The sequence below is a fragment of the Pituophis catenifer genome, unplaced genomic scaffold (genome assembly GCF_029215685.1).
Source record: "Pituophis catenifer annectens isolate HBS135680 unplaced genomic scaffold, rPitCat1.0.hap2 SCAF_14, whole genome shotgun sequence".
NCBI lineage: Eukaryota > Metazoa > Chordata > Lepidosauria > Squamata > Colubridae > Pituophis > Pituophis catenifer.
Window position 1 is genome coordinate 18,908,186 of NW_027256894.1, and position 16,340 is coordinate 18,924,525.

Sequence of the window (16,340 nt, forward strand, 5' to 3'; positions counted from 1 at the left end):
AAAGAGACTCGCTGCAGGAATCCACCTTGTGCTAACCCAGGTGTTGCTACAAGTGGGCGGTTCACACATTGCTTCAAGCAATAAACCATAGATTAAAAGCCGTAAGAGCCGAGTTTTAGGAATGCGCTAAGCCATAAACCCAACAGGGTTATGGGCTAATCTGCTGAAGGGCCATCCATGTGCGCCAAGCATTGGATGGTCGAAATTGCAGTACCCTACCAGTGTTTCTTTTGTGCATTGTAATGTTATTCTTGGCTGTGAAAACTGATATGCAGGTTCTTTTCCAGGCACAATTGATCACGGTTTAAGTCTGCCACCTGCTCCCCACATCCCTTTTTTTTTTTTTAAACGTACGTCTTTTTACAATTTTTTATTTACGTTACACAGTACAAGGCAGCCTGTTTTCAAACAAAGAAAACAAACTAAAAATGAACTTGCTGCTCGAAAGGAATGCAACGGATAAAAAAACAAGTGAAACCTTCAAAACCGTTCCATCCAGATGATGTGCCAAGTTCCCCCGATTTTTAAAAACCTCTGAAAAAGGAAATGAATACTTTTAAGTATTCAACAAACCTAAGATTTATTTTTTTCCCCCAGGGGCAACCATCAAGTAACACTTTCTGATTGAGGGAACGTGTAATTTTCTCCAAAATTGCTAGATCAACCTGCTTCCTGATTACATCGAGAATTGAGGCTTCTTGAAAATATGAAGCCTCTCCCAGGGAGATGGGATCAGCTTGCCAGTTTTCCGAGGAATCTGGCAAATGAGATCTGTTGCAGTGAATTGAATGCCGGGGCATCTTGGGGCCTCGGAGCAATCCAGAACTCAGGAAGGAATTTTTTGAAGGCACATCCATCTAAAATTTTGGAATTGGTGATCCTCCTGTGGGTAAAAATCCAGAAAAACCCATGTAAAAAATATAGGAAACCAACAAAAATAAATTAGTATTTTCCGGGGTAAGTTAAGATGATGGGTGGACTTCAAAAATTTTAGCAAGGGGTTCTCTGCCTGGTTGCTGGGTGGACGTGGCCATGGCGGGCGTGGCCTAGTCAGCCTCCTGCATTATGACGGGGGGGCATTTTTGCCCTCCTCAGGCTCCGGAGCAGTGGTGAAATCCAATTTTTTTTTACTTCCATTTCTGTGGGTGTGGCTTGGTGGGCATGGCGTGGCTTAGTGGGCGTGGCAGGGGAAGGATATTGCAAAATCTCCATTCCCATCCCCCTCTGGGGCCAGCCAAAGATGGTATTTGCTGGTTCTCCGAACTACTCAAAATTTCCACTACCGGTTCTCCAGAACCTGCTGGATTTCACCCCTGCTCCGGAGACTTTCTTCGAGCCTCCGGGAGGGCGAAAACAGCCTCCCCAGGCTCTGGAGGTCCTCTTCCCGAACTTCCGGTAGGCCCGTTTTTCGCCTTCCCCGAGCCTCCGCGCATACCCTGCACTAACCTGCATCCAAAACGGGCCGCACGTGGGGACTCCTGAGAGGGGCGGGGCTGGGTAGGCGGGGCCAGCCAGGAGTGGGATTTTAGGGTTCTCCGAACTGCATGGAATCGTAGTTAGAGGTTCTCCCAAACCCCCAGCAGCCCTGCTGCAGGATTCACTACACCCCCCACCCCCATTTTAATTTTCCAAATTTTCAAATGGGCTGCTGATTGCTTAGCTTCCAGGTTGTATAAAGATAGGAAGAGATACTTACACATTAAACTATTACTTCCTGGCAGCGAAATTGCTTGTCTCAGGTATCTCGGATGCCCACATGAGTGTATTCATTTATCATTCAGGTCAATCTATTTCCCCTGCATGGGAACAAAGGCTATCTTTTACAGAAGAGGCAATGGGGGGTGGGGAAGGACAGAGGACGTTCAGAGGAAGAAAAAAAATCTTTTTGTTTTTGTTTGGTTTTTCACCTTCTCTTCCCCCAAACGCCATCAACCTTCTGTTGGGAATTCCATACAGTATTGTCATTTAAAATGAGAGGGTTTGATTGTCTCTCCTTGGAAGCCATTTGCAAAATGACTCCCTCTCCCCATTTTTTGGCACTTTATTTGTGAGTCTTTCCCAATTTTCCTGATAGTTTAAAAGCAGCATTAATTGCAATCCGGATCCTAAGATGGAGCTGGTTGGAGGGCAGGACCATCCATGCACATCATATAACTCTGGTTTGGTTCTGCAACCCAACAAGACAGACACGGACTTCAGAGGATAATTAGAACTGCAGAAGAAACAATGGCTACCAACCTACCTTCCATTGTATACTGCACGAGTCAAAAAGAGGGCTGGGAAAAGATTTACAGACCCCTCACATCCTGGACATAAACTGTTTCAACTCCTACCATCAAAACAAAGCTATAGGGCACTGCACCCCAGAACAACTAGACACAAGGACAGCTTTTTCCCGAACGCCATCACTCTGCTAAACAACTAATTCCCACAACACTGTCAAATATTCACTAAGGCTGCATTACTATTACTATTACTTTGCTCATTGTTCCTATCATCCATCTCCTCTCACTTATGACTGCATGACTGTAACTGTTGCTGTCTCCTTACAATTTATATTGATACTGTTTCCTGATTGCTTATTTGTACCCTATGACTATCATTAAGTGTTGTACCTTATGATTCTTGATGAATGTTATCTTTTCTTTTATGTACACTGAGAGCTTCTGCACCAAAGAGAAATTCCTTGTGTGTCCAATCACACTTGGCCAATAAAGAATTCTATTCTATTCTATTCTAATTCTAATTCTATTATACCACAGTAAGAATGTTCTCAGAATATGTTTGCATCCCTAAAACCATCAGGGCATCGTATTATCCATCTGGCACACCTGAATTTCTGAACCTCCTTCCTCGCGTCCCGGCTAGAGTGCCTCTTTCCTTACCTTTATTTTACTTCAAGCCGTGTTTGGCCGTTACATCCGAACTGTCTGGATTGCATCTATCCTCTGGAACCACAGTTGGTTTAATAACTTGGTTTAGTCACGTAGGAGGGCAAACCATGTGCTGCTTTGGCCATAAGGAAGGGGAATCTCTGTCCCTCTGGACCGAGCTGAGCCACATAGCTCCTTGTAGACCCTAGCATTGATAACGTTACCTAGTTTGGTAATGAAACGCCTGCAAGAAAACAAACTCAGAGAGCACCAAGGACTCCACGCTTCTGCTCCTTCCACCACATCCTCAAAATCTTTTTTCCCCCCCTCCGTTGTGGATGGAGTTCACAGCCCTTGGCATCGGAAAGTGTAGCCTCCTCCAATGCCACGGGCCGACTCCCCCGAAGGAGCAACAAGAGCATTAAACCACAGCAGGCAATTACAGCCATTAAGAAAAGCCCAATAACCAGTGTGGCTCCTATGCGCTCCACCCTGCCTTTCACAACACCCCACCTATTCTAATAGTTGTAACTTGTGAGAAATTGCAGTCGCTTGACGACGACGAGGTTTTGACAAGGAAACCTTCCAACTCTTATTTGGGGAAGGGAGGAGAGGAGTCGGGGAGTGGGAGATTAGAAAGGGGTGGCTGGATAAAGGGTGGCAAAGGCTGTTGAGGGTAGGCGTCGTGCCCGCACGCTCGGGTGTCCATAGTAACTCCAAATGTCACCAGGAGGCAGGGAGCATCGGCAGTAGAAGCTGCCAAGGGAAGAATCTTTCAGTTCAGCTCATCCGGCTGCTTTTTGGCTGGCAGCACTGGATCCTATCCAAACGGGCAGGATGGAACGGCAACCTTGCCATGAGCTGCAGTGGGCAGAAATGGCACTTGGCGTCAACAGATTCAAGGCCTGAACATTCATTCCAAGAATGGAGCTGTGTGTGTGTGGGTGTCTTCTGTTTCCTTCTCCCCCAAAAGTTCATTCCTCAAGACTTCACCTGGCCCTTGACCCACCGTTCCCAGACTGCCACCCTCCTCACACACACTCCAACTCCCTGCCTCCCAACTGACTTTTTGGAATCGGGAGTTGCAATCCCGACGTATTGCAAGGATACTGGCAGAGGTGGGTTTCAGCAGGTTCTGACCAGTTCTGGAGAACCGGTAGCGGTATTTTTGAGTAGTACGGAGAACCGGTAGTAAAAATTCTGACTGGCCTCGCCCAGTGGTGGGTTTCAGAAGTTTTTACTACCTGTTCTGTGGGTGTGGCTTGGTGGGCGTGGCAGGGGAAGGATACTGTAAAATCTCCATTCCCACCCCACTCCAGAGGAAGGATACTATAAAATCTCCATTCCCTCCCCACTCCAGAAGAAGGATACTATAAAATCCCCATTTCCTCCTGATCAGCTGGGACTCGGGAGGCAGAGAATAGATGGGGGCGGGGCCAATCAGAATTTTTACTACCGGTTCTCTGAACTACTCAAAATTTCCGCTACCGGTTCTCCAGAACTGGTCAGAACCTGCTGAAACCCACCTCTGGCCCCGCCCCCATCTATTCTCTGGCTCCTGAGTCCCAGCTGATTGGGAGGAAATGGGGATTTTGCAGTAACCTTCCCCTGGAGTGGGGTGGGAATGGAGATTTTACAGTATACTTCTCATTCCACACCCACCAAGCCCACAGAACCGGTAGTAAAAATTTTTGAAACCCACCACTGGATACCGGGCTAAGGAAGACCGGTGTGAACAAACCACCGTATATCGACCAGCCAGGAGTGGGATTTGGGGGTTCTCCAAACTGCACAGAATCTTAGCTAGAGGTTCTCCCGAACCCCTGCAAACCCCCAGCAGCCCATTCCTGAAGACCCCCCTCCAGGCCCTGGGGGAGGTACTGAGGCCTCATGCCATCCTCTCCAAAGACACCCCCCCCCCCCTTTAGTCACAAACAACTCAGCACGCACACACATATATATATTGGCTGTGATTATAATGATGCAAGATAACAGCAATTTCCTTCTTTGTTTTCTTCTGCTTCGAACCCTTGAGTTCCTAAGTGCCGGTGCTTCCTCATCAGCTCTCCTGGGGCCGCCACTCCTGAAATCTCAGCCCGAGTTGAGAGCCATTCTGTCGGGCGAGTACGATGGCGATTGTAGTAGAGGAGGAAGAGGAGGATTTGGGAACTCAGACGGCTGCTTTCTGCTTCATTAACCCTTTCTTGGCTCCCTGGTGAATCTTGGAATCCAGCTTCCCTGGAAAGAGAGAAGGGGAAAGAATGGGGAAGGGAAGGGAAACTCTTCAGTAATTCTTCAAGGCTGTTTGTAATTCCGTTCAGCTGCAGGCACTAAGACCTCTCTCCCAGAGAGTGAGTTGCTATCCTGGGGTTGTCCCATTTCAGACGACACGGGGCAATTCCCAAAACCTAGCTGCAGAGCAGAAAGCCTTGAGTAAAAGGTGAGAAGCAGGGAAAAGAAACGAGAAAGAGGACTGAGGTTGCTTTTACGCCTGGCAAAATGGAATGAAAGTAGGCAATCCTTGCATAACAGGGCCCCAAAGAGCGAACAGGACGCTTAATAAAGCTTGCAAACTGAACGTAGCCGAGGAGTCTGGATGCAAACCTGGCTGTCCTCAGGGTAGAAAGTTTCATGTAACCTCATAGTTGCATTCTGAAAGTCTATGAGTTTTTCTTGGCAACTTTAAGATGAGTGGACTTCAACTTGTTTGCTTGCTGGGGAGTTCTGGGAGTTGAAGTCCACTCACAGTTGCCAAGGTTGAGAAACATTAATTTACAATTTAATCAGTGGTGAAATCCAAATTTTTATAGTACCAGTTCTGTGGGCGTGGCTTGGTGGGCATGGTGTGGCTTGGTGGGCATGATTTGGTGGCGTGGCAGGGGAAGGATACTGCAAAATCCCCATTCCCTCCCCACTCCTGGGGGAAGGATATTGCAAAATCCCCATTCCCACCCCACTCGGGGGCCAGCCAGAGGTGGTATTTGCCGGTTCTCCGAACTACTCAAAATTTCCGCTACCGGTTCTCCAGAACCTGTCAGAATCTGCTGGATTTCACCCCTGAATTTAATCCTGGAGGAGGCCACCAACTTTTCCTTCTTCATCCTCTCTTCTTTTCGTCTTTCTTTTGCCAGGTCTGTTCAGTAGGCTAAGCCAACCAATAGGTTTGTTTCACTCCACTCGGGAGAGTGAACTGTAACTGATGACTTAGCAGGTTGTGTGAACCCAACCAACCCTGGCTTAGTCAATAAGCCACAATGAAAACAAATCTGGCTTTGCTCACTGTCAGGACCCATTTTTCATCTCCCTCATGTCAAGCTGCTTTCTAATTTCGCACATTCTTTTTTTTTTTCTTGTTTTGCTCAAACCCCCACGTTGGCTCAAAGCCAGCAAGATGAAGCAGTGGGAAAAGAACGACAAACTGGCGATGCGGCTGAAGTCAGAAACATCTCATGGGATGGGAGGAGGGAAACACTTGTTATCTGGCTGAGATCATGGCCGGCTTAACCACGCTATGCAAATGCCCAGATATGGCTTTGAAAGACAAAGCATCCTATGATACATTACAGGCTGACTGGGGCCTGCCAGGAACTATCAGCCGGTGCCATCACGCCATTCAACCAAGCAGTCTGCATTCTGCTCTCTTGGACTGAGCGACTGGGTTGTCTGCCACAATGCTTCTGCCTCGCAATGCCCCGGCTCATCTCCTTTCTCTACTAGCAGGACGGCCCTGCCGCTTCTGTAACTCTGCCTGGCACGTCAGATGAAAGGAGATGCCAAGTGAAAATCTTGACATTGACTAGCTTGCTTGCTTTCCTGATGGATGAAAGGCAGCTATGGAGGTGTGGGGGTGCAGTGGCTTAAAGACACTGAATCAGTGGTGGGTTCCTCCCGGTTCCGCCAGTTCCGCCGAGCCAGTAGCGGTGACGATATGATGTCACTGAACCGGTTCTGGCCCCCCGCCCCCTGCGTTATTCTTACCTTTTATTTGGCCCCACCCCCAATCTATTGCTGCCTCCTGAGTCCCAGCTGATGGCTAGAGGGAAAAAAACTGTTTAAATTCTTGCCGTGGGGCTTCAAAGGGCCGCCCTACAGCTGATCAGTGGTAAAAGGCAGTTTGGTGGTAGACCTGTGCCTCCAAAAACAAATGAGTAGACCGGTACAGCTCTACAAGCAGTTAAAAGCCTGGTAGACCAGTACCCCTGCTAAATCCTAAAGAATTGTCACATAACTATCAAGTCACACCCACAAAATAAGCCACGCCCACAGAACCGGTAGTAAAAAAAATTTAGAACCCACCCCTGCGCTGGATCATCTTCTTCCTAGCGTATTCCCGCAGGTGCAGGGTCCGCTTTTTGGATCATTGAACGCCACTTTGCAAGGTAAGCAAGGCCCGCAGCTTGCATGTCTTTGCTGATGGCATCTTGCATTTCTATTTTGGACGCCTACGGGGTCACCGACCACTGACTTCTAGTTGGGTAGGCAGTCTTGGCCACGGTGGAAGAGGCTGCTCTCAGGACATGTCCATACCAGCGGAGTCTGCCTTCTCTCATCTTCTCTATAATTGGTGCCACACCAAAGTGTTGTCGAATGGTGTCGTTTGTGATGTGGCCAAGAAGGGAGATGCCCGATATGCAACGGAGCATTCGCATTTCCACGGCATGGAAATAGCTTTCGGTCCCTGTGGTTGCTGCCCAGCGTTCCGTGCCATACAGTGCAACAGGGCGGATGGTTGTCTTGTAAATCTTAGATTTAAGACGGGTTGGCATTCTTTTAGCACATAACATAAAGGCGCCCGCCAGAAATGGTCAGCACTCTAGCGGTTCGAGCCCTGGTAGCACTGCTGGATGGGGTGAGCTCCCGTCACTTGCCTCTACCTCCTGCCCTACCAGCCCAGCAGTTCAAAAGCATTATTGCGAGTAGATTAATGGGTACCATTCTGATGGGAAAGACTAACTGCATGAGGAGAACGGGAGCTGGCGGTGGACTTGCTTGGACCCGAGGCGAGATCGGCGGAAGACGCCCAGGAAGATGTCACCAACCTGAATGCTGCTAGCCAGATGGTGCATGCTACTTCGCACATCCTTCCCCTGTGGATAAGCAGGCAGGCGCAAAAGCAAACGAACTAGCAATTAGGCTGCCAGGACTCCTCTGCAAACTGTAAATCTCCTTGACAAATGCATGCCATGCAAAATATTGTAAATGTGGGCAGATATTTCCCTGAAGAAGGAAGAGTGCGGTTGGGTGGGGAAGGCACAGAATAGGCCTTAGTACACACCCTTTGTGGCCAGGCTTCCATTTTTGCATGCTAGACATGCGCTAACACTTTCCAATGCTGGCTGTACTTTTCTTTTTTTCCCCCACCTGCCTTAAGCAATCGTCCTTGGCCCGCTGTCCAAAACCCGAGCCAGGAATATTTCTCAACAGCTTGCCAGGGATCTTCCTGTCAGAAGCCAACCGAGCCCTCCGGGAGGTGAGGGAAAACCATCACGACTGATAGAAACAGATAAAGAGTTTGATTCCGGGAGGGAGAAAGTTGCTCTCCCAAGGAGGGAGACACGCCGCCACACAGTCACTGCTCCAGCAAATAAGCTGAATCAAGATTAGCTGGGCGCATTCCTGTTCAGGGCTGTGTCTCTGCTGCAGCTGCCCGATCAGCTCTCACAACAACAGGCTCTCTGCTTCGCGAGACAAAGCCACCGCGGATGTCAGGAAACCGAGCCACCTTGAGTCACACGTACCAGTGTGTCGACTGCAAACACAGAAGCTGTAGGACGAGGCCACCTCTGCAGAGATACAAATGCTGTTTCCCAACAGTGGAGACTGGAGTGATTTTACCAGACACGGTTTTTTTAACTACAATAATAATAATAATGGAAGGGCGGGGAATGCCTACAGCAGGTTCACCCGACAGAAGAAATAATGAAAAGGGAACAATATAATCCACACCAAGATGACCTCTGAGGTTCATTTAACACCTCAGACTCCATATTTTAAAAAATCCTCCTCCTCCTCCTTCGAAAGCAGGATTTTGCTGATTGCCGAGGAATTTGGTTGCTTTTGAGGGCTCAGAACAAAGGGCCACAGATTTCGCCATTCAAACACGGTGGAGATGCGAAAGGAGCAGCATTTCCCTCTTTGGAAATCAGAACTCGGCAGTTATTGAAATTGTTTCTAGCATTGTTCATCATCTCGTTCGGAACTGTTCAAAGACTGAGAGCCAAAAGAAGAAAAAAGAAAGAAAGAAAGAAAGAAAGAAAGAAAGAAAGGAAGGAAGGAAGGAAGGAAGGAAGGAAGGAAGGAAGGAAGGAAGGAAGGAAGGAAGGAAGGAAGAAAGAAAGAAAGAAAAGAAGGGAAAATGTGATTGGACCCTCTGTGCATCAGAAAAGTTGGGAGATTAAGTGTCGGTGACCCAGCAGAAGCCGAATTCGGACGTCTCACCCAAACACTAACAGTGGGTTGTTTTCAGTGGTGAAATCCAATTTTTTTTACTACTGGTTCTGTGGGCGTGGCTTGGTGAGTGTGGTGTGGCTTGGTGGGCGTGGCTTGGTGGCCTGGCAGGAGAAGGGTACTGCAAAATCCCCATTCCCTCCCCACTCCAGGGGGAGGATACTACAAAATCCCCATTCCCTCCTCACTCCAGGGGAAGGGTACTGCAAAATCCCCATTCCCTCCCCACTCCTGGGGGAAGGATATTGCAAAATCCCCATTCCCACCCCACTCCGGGGCCAGCCAGAGGTGGCATTTGCCGGTTCTCCGAATTACTCAAAATTTCCGCTACCGGTTCTCCAGAACCTGTCAGAACCTGCTGGATTTCATCCCTGGTTGTTTTCCCCTCTTAAATCAAGTCAACAAAAATTGCTTTCCCAGCAATTATCCCAGGTTAGGACTGAAGGATCAGACAAATCCTGACCCATGAAATCAAATCGACTCCAATTCGTCAGATCACACCACATGAACTGTATAGAGTTCTTTACAGACAAATGTTCCTGAAAACTACAACAGGAAGTTACTGGTCCCTTACTAGTCCAATTATCATGAACCAGAAGTGTGATGAGTTCCTTTCTTATTCTTCCCTTTCCTTTGAGGGTCTGCCTTCAAGGAACCTTTTGTGGCTTGTTAAACCAGAGTTTCCTGTGATTTCCAAAGTAGGAAACTGCTTTAAGGACCACTTACAAACCAAGAGACCAAACCAGCATTTTCCTTGAATCAGGACACCTAAAGATGGGAAGAAAGGAGGAAGACAGGAGGAAGAAAGGAGGACTTGTGGAAGCCCAAAGCTTATTTTCCCATTTCAATTAGACCACCGATGCAGGAGATGACCAGGCTGAGCCTGAGGAAGGGGTCAAATGCGTCATCAGTCTCGAGTCCCTTCGCGCCCACAAGAGCTCTAAGTTCAGCCTACCTTGAATTCCTTCTGCTCTTTTATCTCCTGCTAATTTCCCTTGGCTGCTAGTCGTTGAGATTCTTGCAACAAAGCTTGCGATAAATCTTGATACCCATTTGAACTGCCTGGATCTCCTGATTTTCCTGGCATTTGACAACTGATTAAAACAGGAAATCTGCAAGGTTCTTTTTTCTTTCTTTCTAAGGGATGATTTCAGCTTTGGGAAGGCCCAAGTGTTTTGTGGCCAGCAAAGAATATGGATTGTCCTGATATAAACTTGGTACTTTTGAAATTTGGGCCGGTGTGTTTCTGTGGTTCTAAAGTACTATTGTGGCCCACCAGCGACCAGCAGAGCTGGCAGCGGAGTCAGGCAGTGAGGAGGTTGGTGAGGAACATGGGCCAGTCCTGGGGGCTGGGGAAAGCTCAGACAGGGGCTCTGCGTCGGAGGCAGAGAGGGAGCTAGACAGCAGTGAGGCAGAGGAACAGCTGGAGCCCGTTCCCAGTCTGCACATGCGCAGAGCTGCCAGAAGACAAGAACAACTAAGAAAGCAGGGTCGACTCGGGAGTAAAGCCACACCTTGGAGGTGATTGGCCCCTCCCACAGGAAACAAAAGAGGAGCGAACAGGGTGTGGGCTTTTGCAGGAAACAATCAGTTCGTTCGGTCGTTTCAAGAGTGGGAAGATCTATCCGTGAATCCCAGAGACTCCCTGCCAAGTTTTGCCTTGCAGTGTGTTTGGAAACTATTGACATGGCAGCTTTCCAAGCGAGATAAGGTCTGTGTTAATAAATATTCCTCTGAAAGACTGTTTGGCCAGGCCTTGCTGACTGTGAATGAAAGGAATTCACAGTCGTGTAAATAAAAGGGGTTTTGCCGGGACCAAGACTCTGCTTCCTGCTTTTTAGGAAAGCCTAGGTCAGAACAAGTACAGCATAGATATTAAAGTACTTTTCAAATCGTAATGCAAAATTGGGCGCACCATGCTTTCCAAAACTTGCTCCCACATCTCTATAGCATGATGCCATTGAGTTCTAGATTACAATAATGAATCTAGAGATGTGTTTTGACCAAAGGCTGCCTTCCTCATAAATACAGGTCTCTGAGGACCACTTAATGTGCAATATATCTTTGTTTCCTTAGAGCAAGAAAGCACAGGGATAATCTCACATGTCAATAAGGGCAGCCGAATTCTTTTACGTGCGATAAAAGCTGGGTTGCTTTGAGAGTTTCCAAGGGGGGCACAACAACACAGTCAACTCGCTGTGCAAAGAAAAATTAAACACAGTTCAGCTACGCAGAAAGGATATCTGTGTCGGAAACGGTCACAAGTGGAATAACTCTGGTGCTTCATAGGAAATATAAGACCAAATCAAGGTAATTAGACAAGGACTGATGTTGCATGGTGACTGTAATTATTGCAATCATTTTATCAGCGGTAACTGCTAGACAGGTGAGAGAAGACTGCACCAAAGGGAGGCGATTGTTACTGCATCCTAGAAGTGGAAAAGTCTGGCTTTTCCAGAACCTAAACTAAGTAAGAATTCACCTCTTTCTGCAAGATTCCTTCCTCCCTTCCGTTCTTTATAATGTTGCTTCTCATACCAACCAAGAGTTTTCAAGAGAAACAGTTTTTAGGAAAGAGCAATGATCTTTCCCCCAGCAGTTCCCTGATCACTCTTGAACGTCAATTTTGTAATTACTGTATTTTTCGGAGTATAACATGGTCCGGACTATAAGACGCACCTACCTTTTTTGGGGGAGGAAAACAAGAAAAAAAAATCTGCTTCTGCCTCCCAGCAATTTGCCTCCTTGCAGCAAACAGCCTGCTTTAGTTTCATTTTCGTTTTCAGCACAGTCTGATTAGCACAAGAAAAAAAATCTGCCTCTGCCTCCCAGCAATTTGCCTCCTTGCAGCACACAGAAAACAGTCTGCTTTAGTTTCATTTTCAGCACAGCCTGATTAGCACAAGAAAAAAAATCTCCCTTTGCCCCTGCCTCCCAGCAATTTGCTTCCTTGCAGCAAACAGCAGAGGCCCGCGTGGCAATAGGCAATGGCAATCCCTGCAGCCTGAAACAGCTGAGGGTCGAGAGGCCGATCCAACCGACAATCAGCTGCTTGTGCTAATCAGGCTGTGCTGAAGCTCAAACGGGCTGTTTGCTGCAAGGAGGTAAATTGCTGGGAGGCAGTGGCCAAAGGGAGATTTTTTTTCTTGTGCTAATCAGGCTGTGCTGAAAATGAAACTAAAGCAGACTGTTTTCTGTGTGCTGCAAGGAGGCAAATTGCTGGGAGGCAGAGGCAGATTTTTTTTCTTGTGCTAATCAGACTGTGCTGAAAACGAAAATGAAACTAAAGCAGGCTGTTTGCTGCAAGGAGGCAAATTGCTGGGAGGCAGAAGCAGATTTTTTTTTCTTGTTTTCCTCCCCCAAAAAAGGTAGGTGCGTCTTATAGTCCTTTTGGGGGGGGGGGGGGAAGTGTCTTATACTCCAAAAAATACGGTAATTCCCCTCAAGTCAAACCGGAGTCTACTGAGCTCTGGCTTGGCCAAATGGTGCTATAAAGGTCTTTCTACTTCCAGAAGGACACGGGGAAGTTTTACTTGGCCAGGACCAAGCTTGGTTCTCTAGGGTAGGAAAACTAAAGAGGAAACGGAACGCTCAAGTGCACTGCATGAAAACAGTACAGGGAGTCCTCAAATTACGACCGCAATTGAGTCCAAAATATCTGTCACTAAGCAAGACAAGACACTAAGCAAGAGTTTGTCCCGTTTTTATGACCTTTCTTGCCAGAGTTGTTTACTGAACTGCGGCGGTTAAGTTAGTAACACGGTTGTTAAGTGAATCAAGCTTCCCCATGGACTTTGCTTATCAGGAGGTCACAAAACGGGATCACGTGACCCTGGGACACTGCAACCGTCATAAATCCATGCTGGTTGCCAAGGGTCCGAATTTTGATCACATGACCATGAGGATGTTGCAACCGTCGGTCACGAGTCCCTTTTTTTCAGTGCCATTGTAACTTTGAACAGTCACTAAACGAATGGTTGTAAGTCAAAAACTACCTGTGTATTTGAACGCCTTCAAGCAAGGACTTTAGGGCAGGGGTGGGTGGGGTCTGCATGGCTGGCTGGGGAATTCTGGGAGTTGAAGTCCACAGGTCTTAAAAGTAGCCAAGGTTGGACACTCCTGTTTTAGGGCATCAGTGATGGTAGCGGAAAACATGCAAACAAGGACACAGCTTGCCCGGAAAGCATCTACAAAGATTGACTTGGCTTTGCCTGGGAAGTTGCTGACACCCACTGCAACTGCCTGCCCCTTGTCCCACAGTGCCTGCCAGGACTGTGTAGCTGTCAGATATATCTAGGGAGATGGAATGAATGAATGAATGAATGAATGAATGAATGAATGAATGAAGGAAGGAAGGAAGGAAGGAAGGAAGGAAGGAAGCTGAGTCAACCTTGAGCCAGTCAGAATCGAACTCCTGGCAGTGGGCAGAGTTAGTCTGTAACACTGCATTCTAACCACTGGGAAGGAAGGAAGGAAGGAACAAAGGAAAGAAGGAACGAAGGAAGGAAGGAAGGAAGGAAGGAAGGAAGGAAGGGTGAGTCAACCTTGAGCCAGTCAGAATTGAACACCTGGCAGTGGGCAGAATTAGTCTATAATATTGCATACTAACCACTGGGAAGGGAAGGGAAGGAAGGAAGGGTGAGTCAAGCTTGAGCCAGTCAGAATCGAACTCCTGGCAGTGGGCAGAGTTAGTCTGTAACACTGCATTCTAACCACTGGGAAGGAAGGAAGGAAGGAAGGAAGGAAGGAAGGAAGGAAGGAAGGAAGGAAGGAAGGAAGGAAGGAAGGGTGAGTCAACCTTGAGCCAGTCAGAATTGAACACCTGGCAGTGGGCAGAATTAGTTTATAATATTGCATACTAACCACTGGGAAGGAGGGAAGGAGGGAGGGAGGAAGGGAGGAAGGAAGGAAGGAAGGAGCCCCCCCCCAGTCATTTTGCCAGCCTCTTCCCTCCTTCAGGAGGGGAGACCTGTTACTTACAGAGTTTATGTTTGCCCTTGATGGGAAACTTAATAACCATCTCCTGGGGGTTAGAACAGATGAAGACAAATGGAGAAGCCGACTCCTGGCTCAGCTGGGGATACTAGAAAGGGGAGGGGGGAAAGGGGGAGAGAACAGAAACAGCAGCGTTACAAATAGGTTATCAGCGGCCGCCATAAATTAAGGGACAAGAACTACCTACCGAGGGAAGAGTACACAAATGGAGGGGAGGAAATGTTTCAAGCACTGCCAAGCAAGTTGAAACGCAAAGGCAGGGAAGAGCTTCCCCTACCCCAGACGCCTCTTGAAATCTCTTCAAAAGGGAGACCCAGATCAAAGGGAACCACACTGCGTGTGTAAAGAAATCCCAGCAGCCGGTTCTAAAAACAGTGCTAGAATCAACCTTAGGAGAGATTTTACACTGCAAAATCGCAGCCTGGGAAGAAAGGAGAGAGATTTTTGCATCCCCTTCCCTTCTTTTGAGCTTCTTCAAATTAACAAAAGGGGACATGATTAGCCCCAGGCTTCTGATGAAGAGAAGAGAAGGTCCCTTTGGAGAGAGGCAGGTTGAGCTAACCAGGGCAAAGATGCCACCCAGATGGTCAATGATGTTTAGGTTGGCACCTTTTAACTACCCCAAATGATGTCACATCGGGGAAAGCCGAGTAGACTCTAATTCCATAATCCCTGACCACGCAGTGTAGAATAAAATTTAAATTTCAGGATTTAAACTTTACAGGAAGACGAGAGTCTGTTTGAATAGTAGAACGTAAGGTAAAGGTTCCCCTCGCACATGTGTTAGTCGTTCCCGACTGGTGGGAAGGGAACAGCGTTCCGTGCGCCTTTGGTGTCGAGTCATGCCGGCCACATGACCACGGAGGCATCTTTGGACAGTGCTGGCTCTTCGGCTTTGAAACTGAGATGAGCACCACCCCCTAGAGTCGGGAACGACTAGCATGTATGTGCGAGGGGAACTTTTACCTTTCAGAGGGATGCGGTGGTTCAGTGGCTAAGATGCTGAGCTTGTTTATCTAAAGGTCAGCAGTTCAGCTATTCGAATCCCTAGTGCCGCGTAACGGGGTGAGCTCCCGTGACTTGTCCCAGCTTCTGCCAATCTAGCAGTTCGAAAGCAGATAAAAAATGCAAGTAGAAAAATAGGGACCACCTTTGGTGGGAAGGGAACAGTGCTCCATGCGCCTTTGGCGTTGAGTCATGCCGGCCACGTGACCACAGAGACGTTTTCAGACAGCGCTGGCTCTTCGGTTTTGAAACAGAGATGAGCACCGCCCCCTAGAGTCGGGAACAACTAGCACATATGTGCGAGGGGAACCTTTACCTTTACCTTACCTTAGAAGGACGTCCAATGGGATGCTTCCTTGGGGAGAAGGAGAAGGTGTGGATGGCCCTACCCCGGCCACCATATTGCCAACTCCAAAAGGTCTATGGAGAGGACCTTATTGCTTGCGCAGACGGCTACAGCAGAAGGCAGCCTTCCGGCAGTGAGGCCTCAAAGCCACTGGGAACATGAAAGTATCATCAACTGTGAAATATCAGTTGGTGGAACATCATGTTCCATCAGGCGGATTTCAGAACCCCAATGGAGAAGCTGCAAAAGGCAGCTGCATTGTGAAGGCCCCTCAGTGGGTGAGATATCTTCTCACTTCTTCTCACATGCGGTGATGGTTAGGTTGGGAGTCTTCTCCTCAACCTAGGCAGAAAATTGGCTTGTGGAGTGAGCAGGGAAAGCAATCCCAATCGCACTTAAGACTTATATACCGCTTCACAGTGCTTTACAGCCCTCTCTAAGAGGTTTACAGAGTCAACCTCTTGCCCCTTCAACAATCTGGGTCCTTATTTGACCGACCTCGGAAGGATGGAAGGATGAGTCAACTCTGAGCCAGTGAGGATCGAACTGCTGGCAGTTGGCAGAATCAGCCTGCCTTCTAACCACTGCACCAGCCACGGCTCTTGTAAGGCATTGGATTTTGGGGGACCATTTCAAAGCAAGTCAGCTCTCAAAATGTTCAAGATCTGCTAAAT

The 16,340-nt window shown here is 47.9% G+C and overlaps 1 protein-coding gene across 2 annotated transcripts in view; it reads right to left on the minus strand.

Annotated features, from left to right (window-relative positions):
- Window positions 1-4,832: 4,832 nt before the first annotated feature.
- Window positions 4,833-16,340, minus strand: part of TRIP4 (thyroid hormone receptor interactor 4) — a 36,756-nt gene continuing 25,248 nt past the window's right edge. Inside the window, exons 12-13 of one of the 2 annotated variants that reach the window (XM_070953353.1) lie at window positions 14,301-14,403; window positions 4,833-5,111 (exon numbers count right to left, since the gene is read on the minus strand). In XM_070953353.1, the coding sequence (XP_070809454.1) occupies window positions 5,044-5,111; window positions 14,301-14,403 (171 nt within the window). In that variant the 3' untranslated portion in view covers window positions 4,833-5,043. The remainder of the gene's footprint in view (window positions 5,112-14,300; window positions 14,404-16,340) is intronic. The other variant, XM_070953354.1, reaches the window with a different exon arrangement.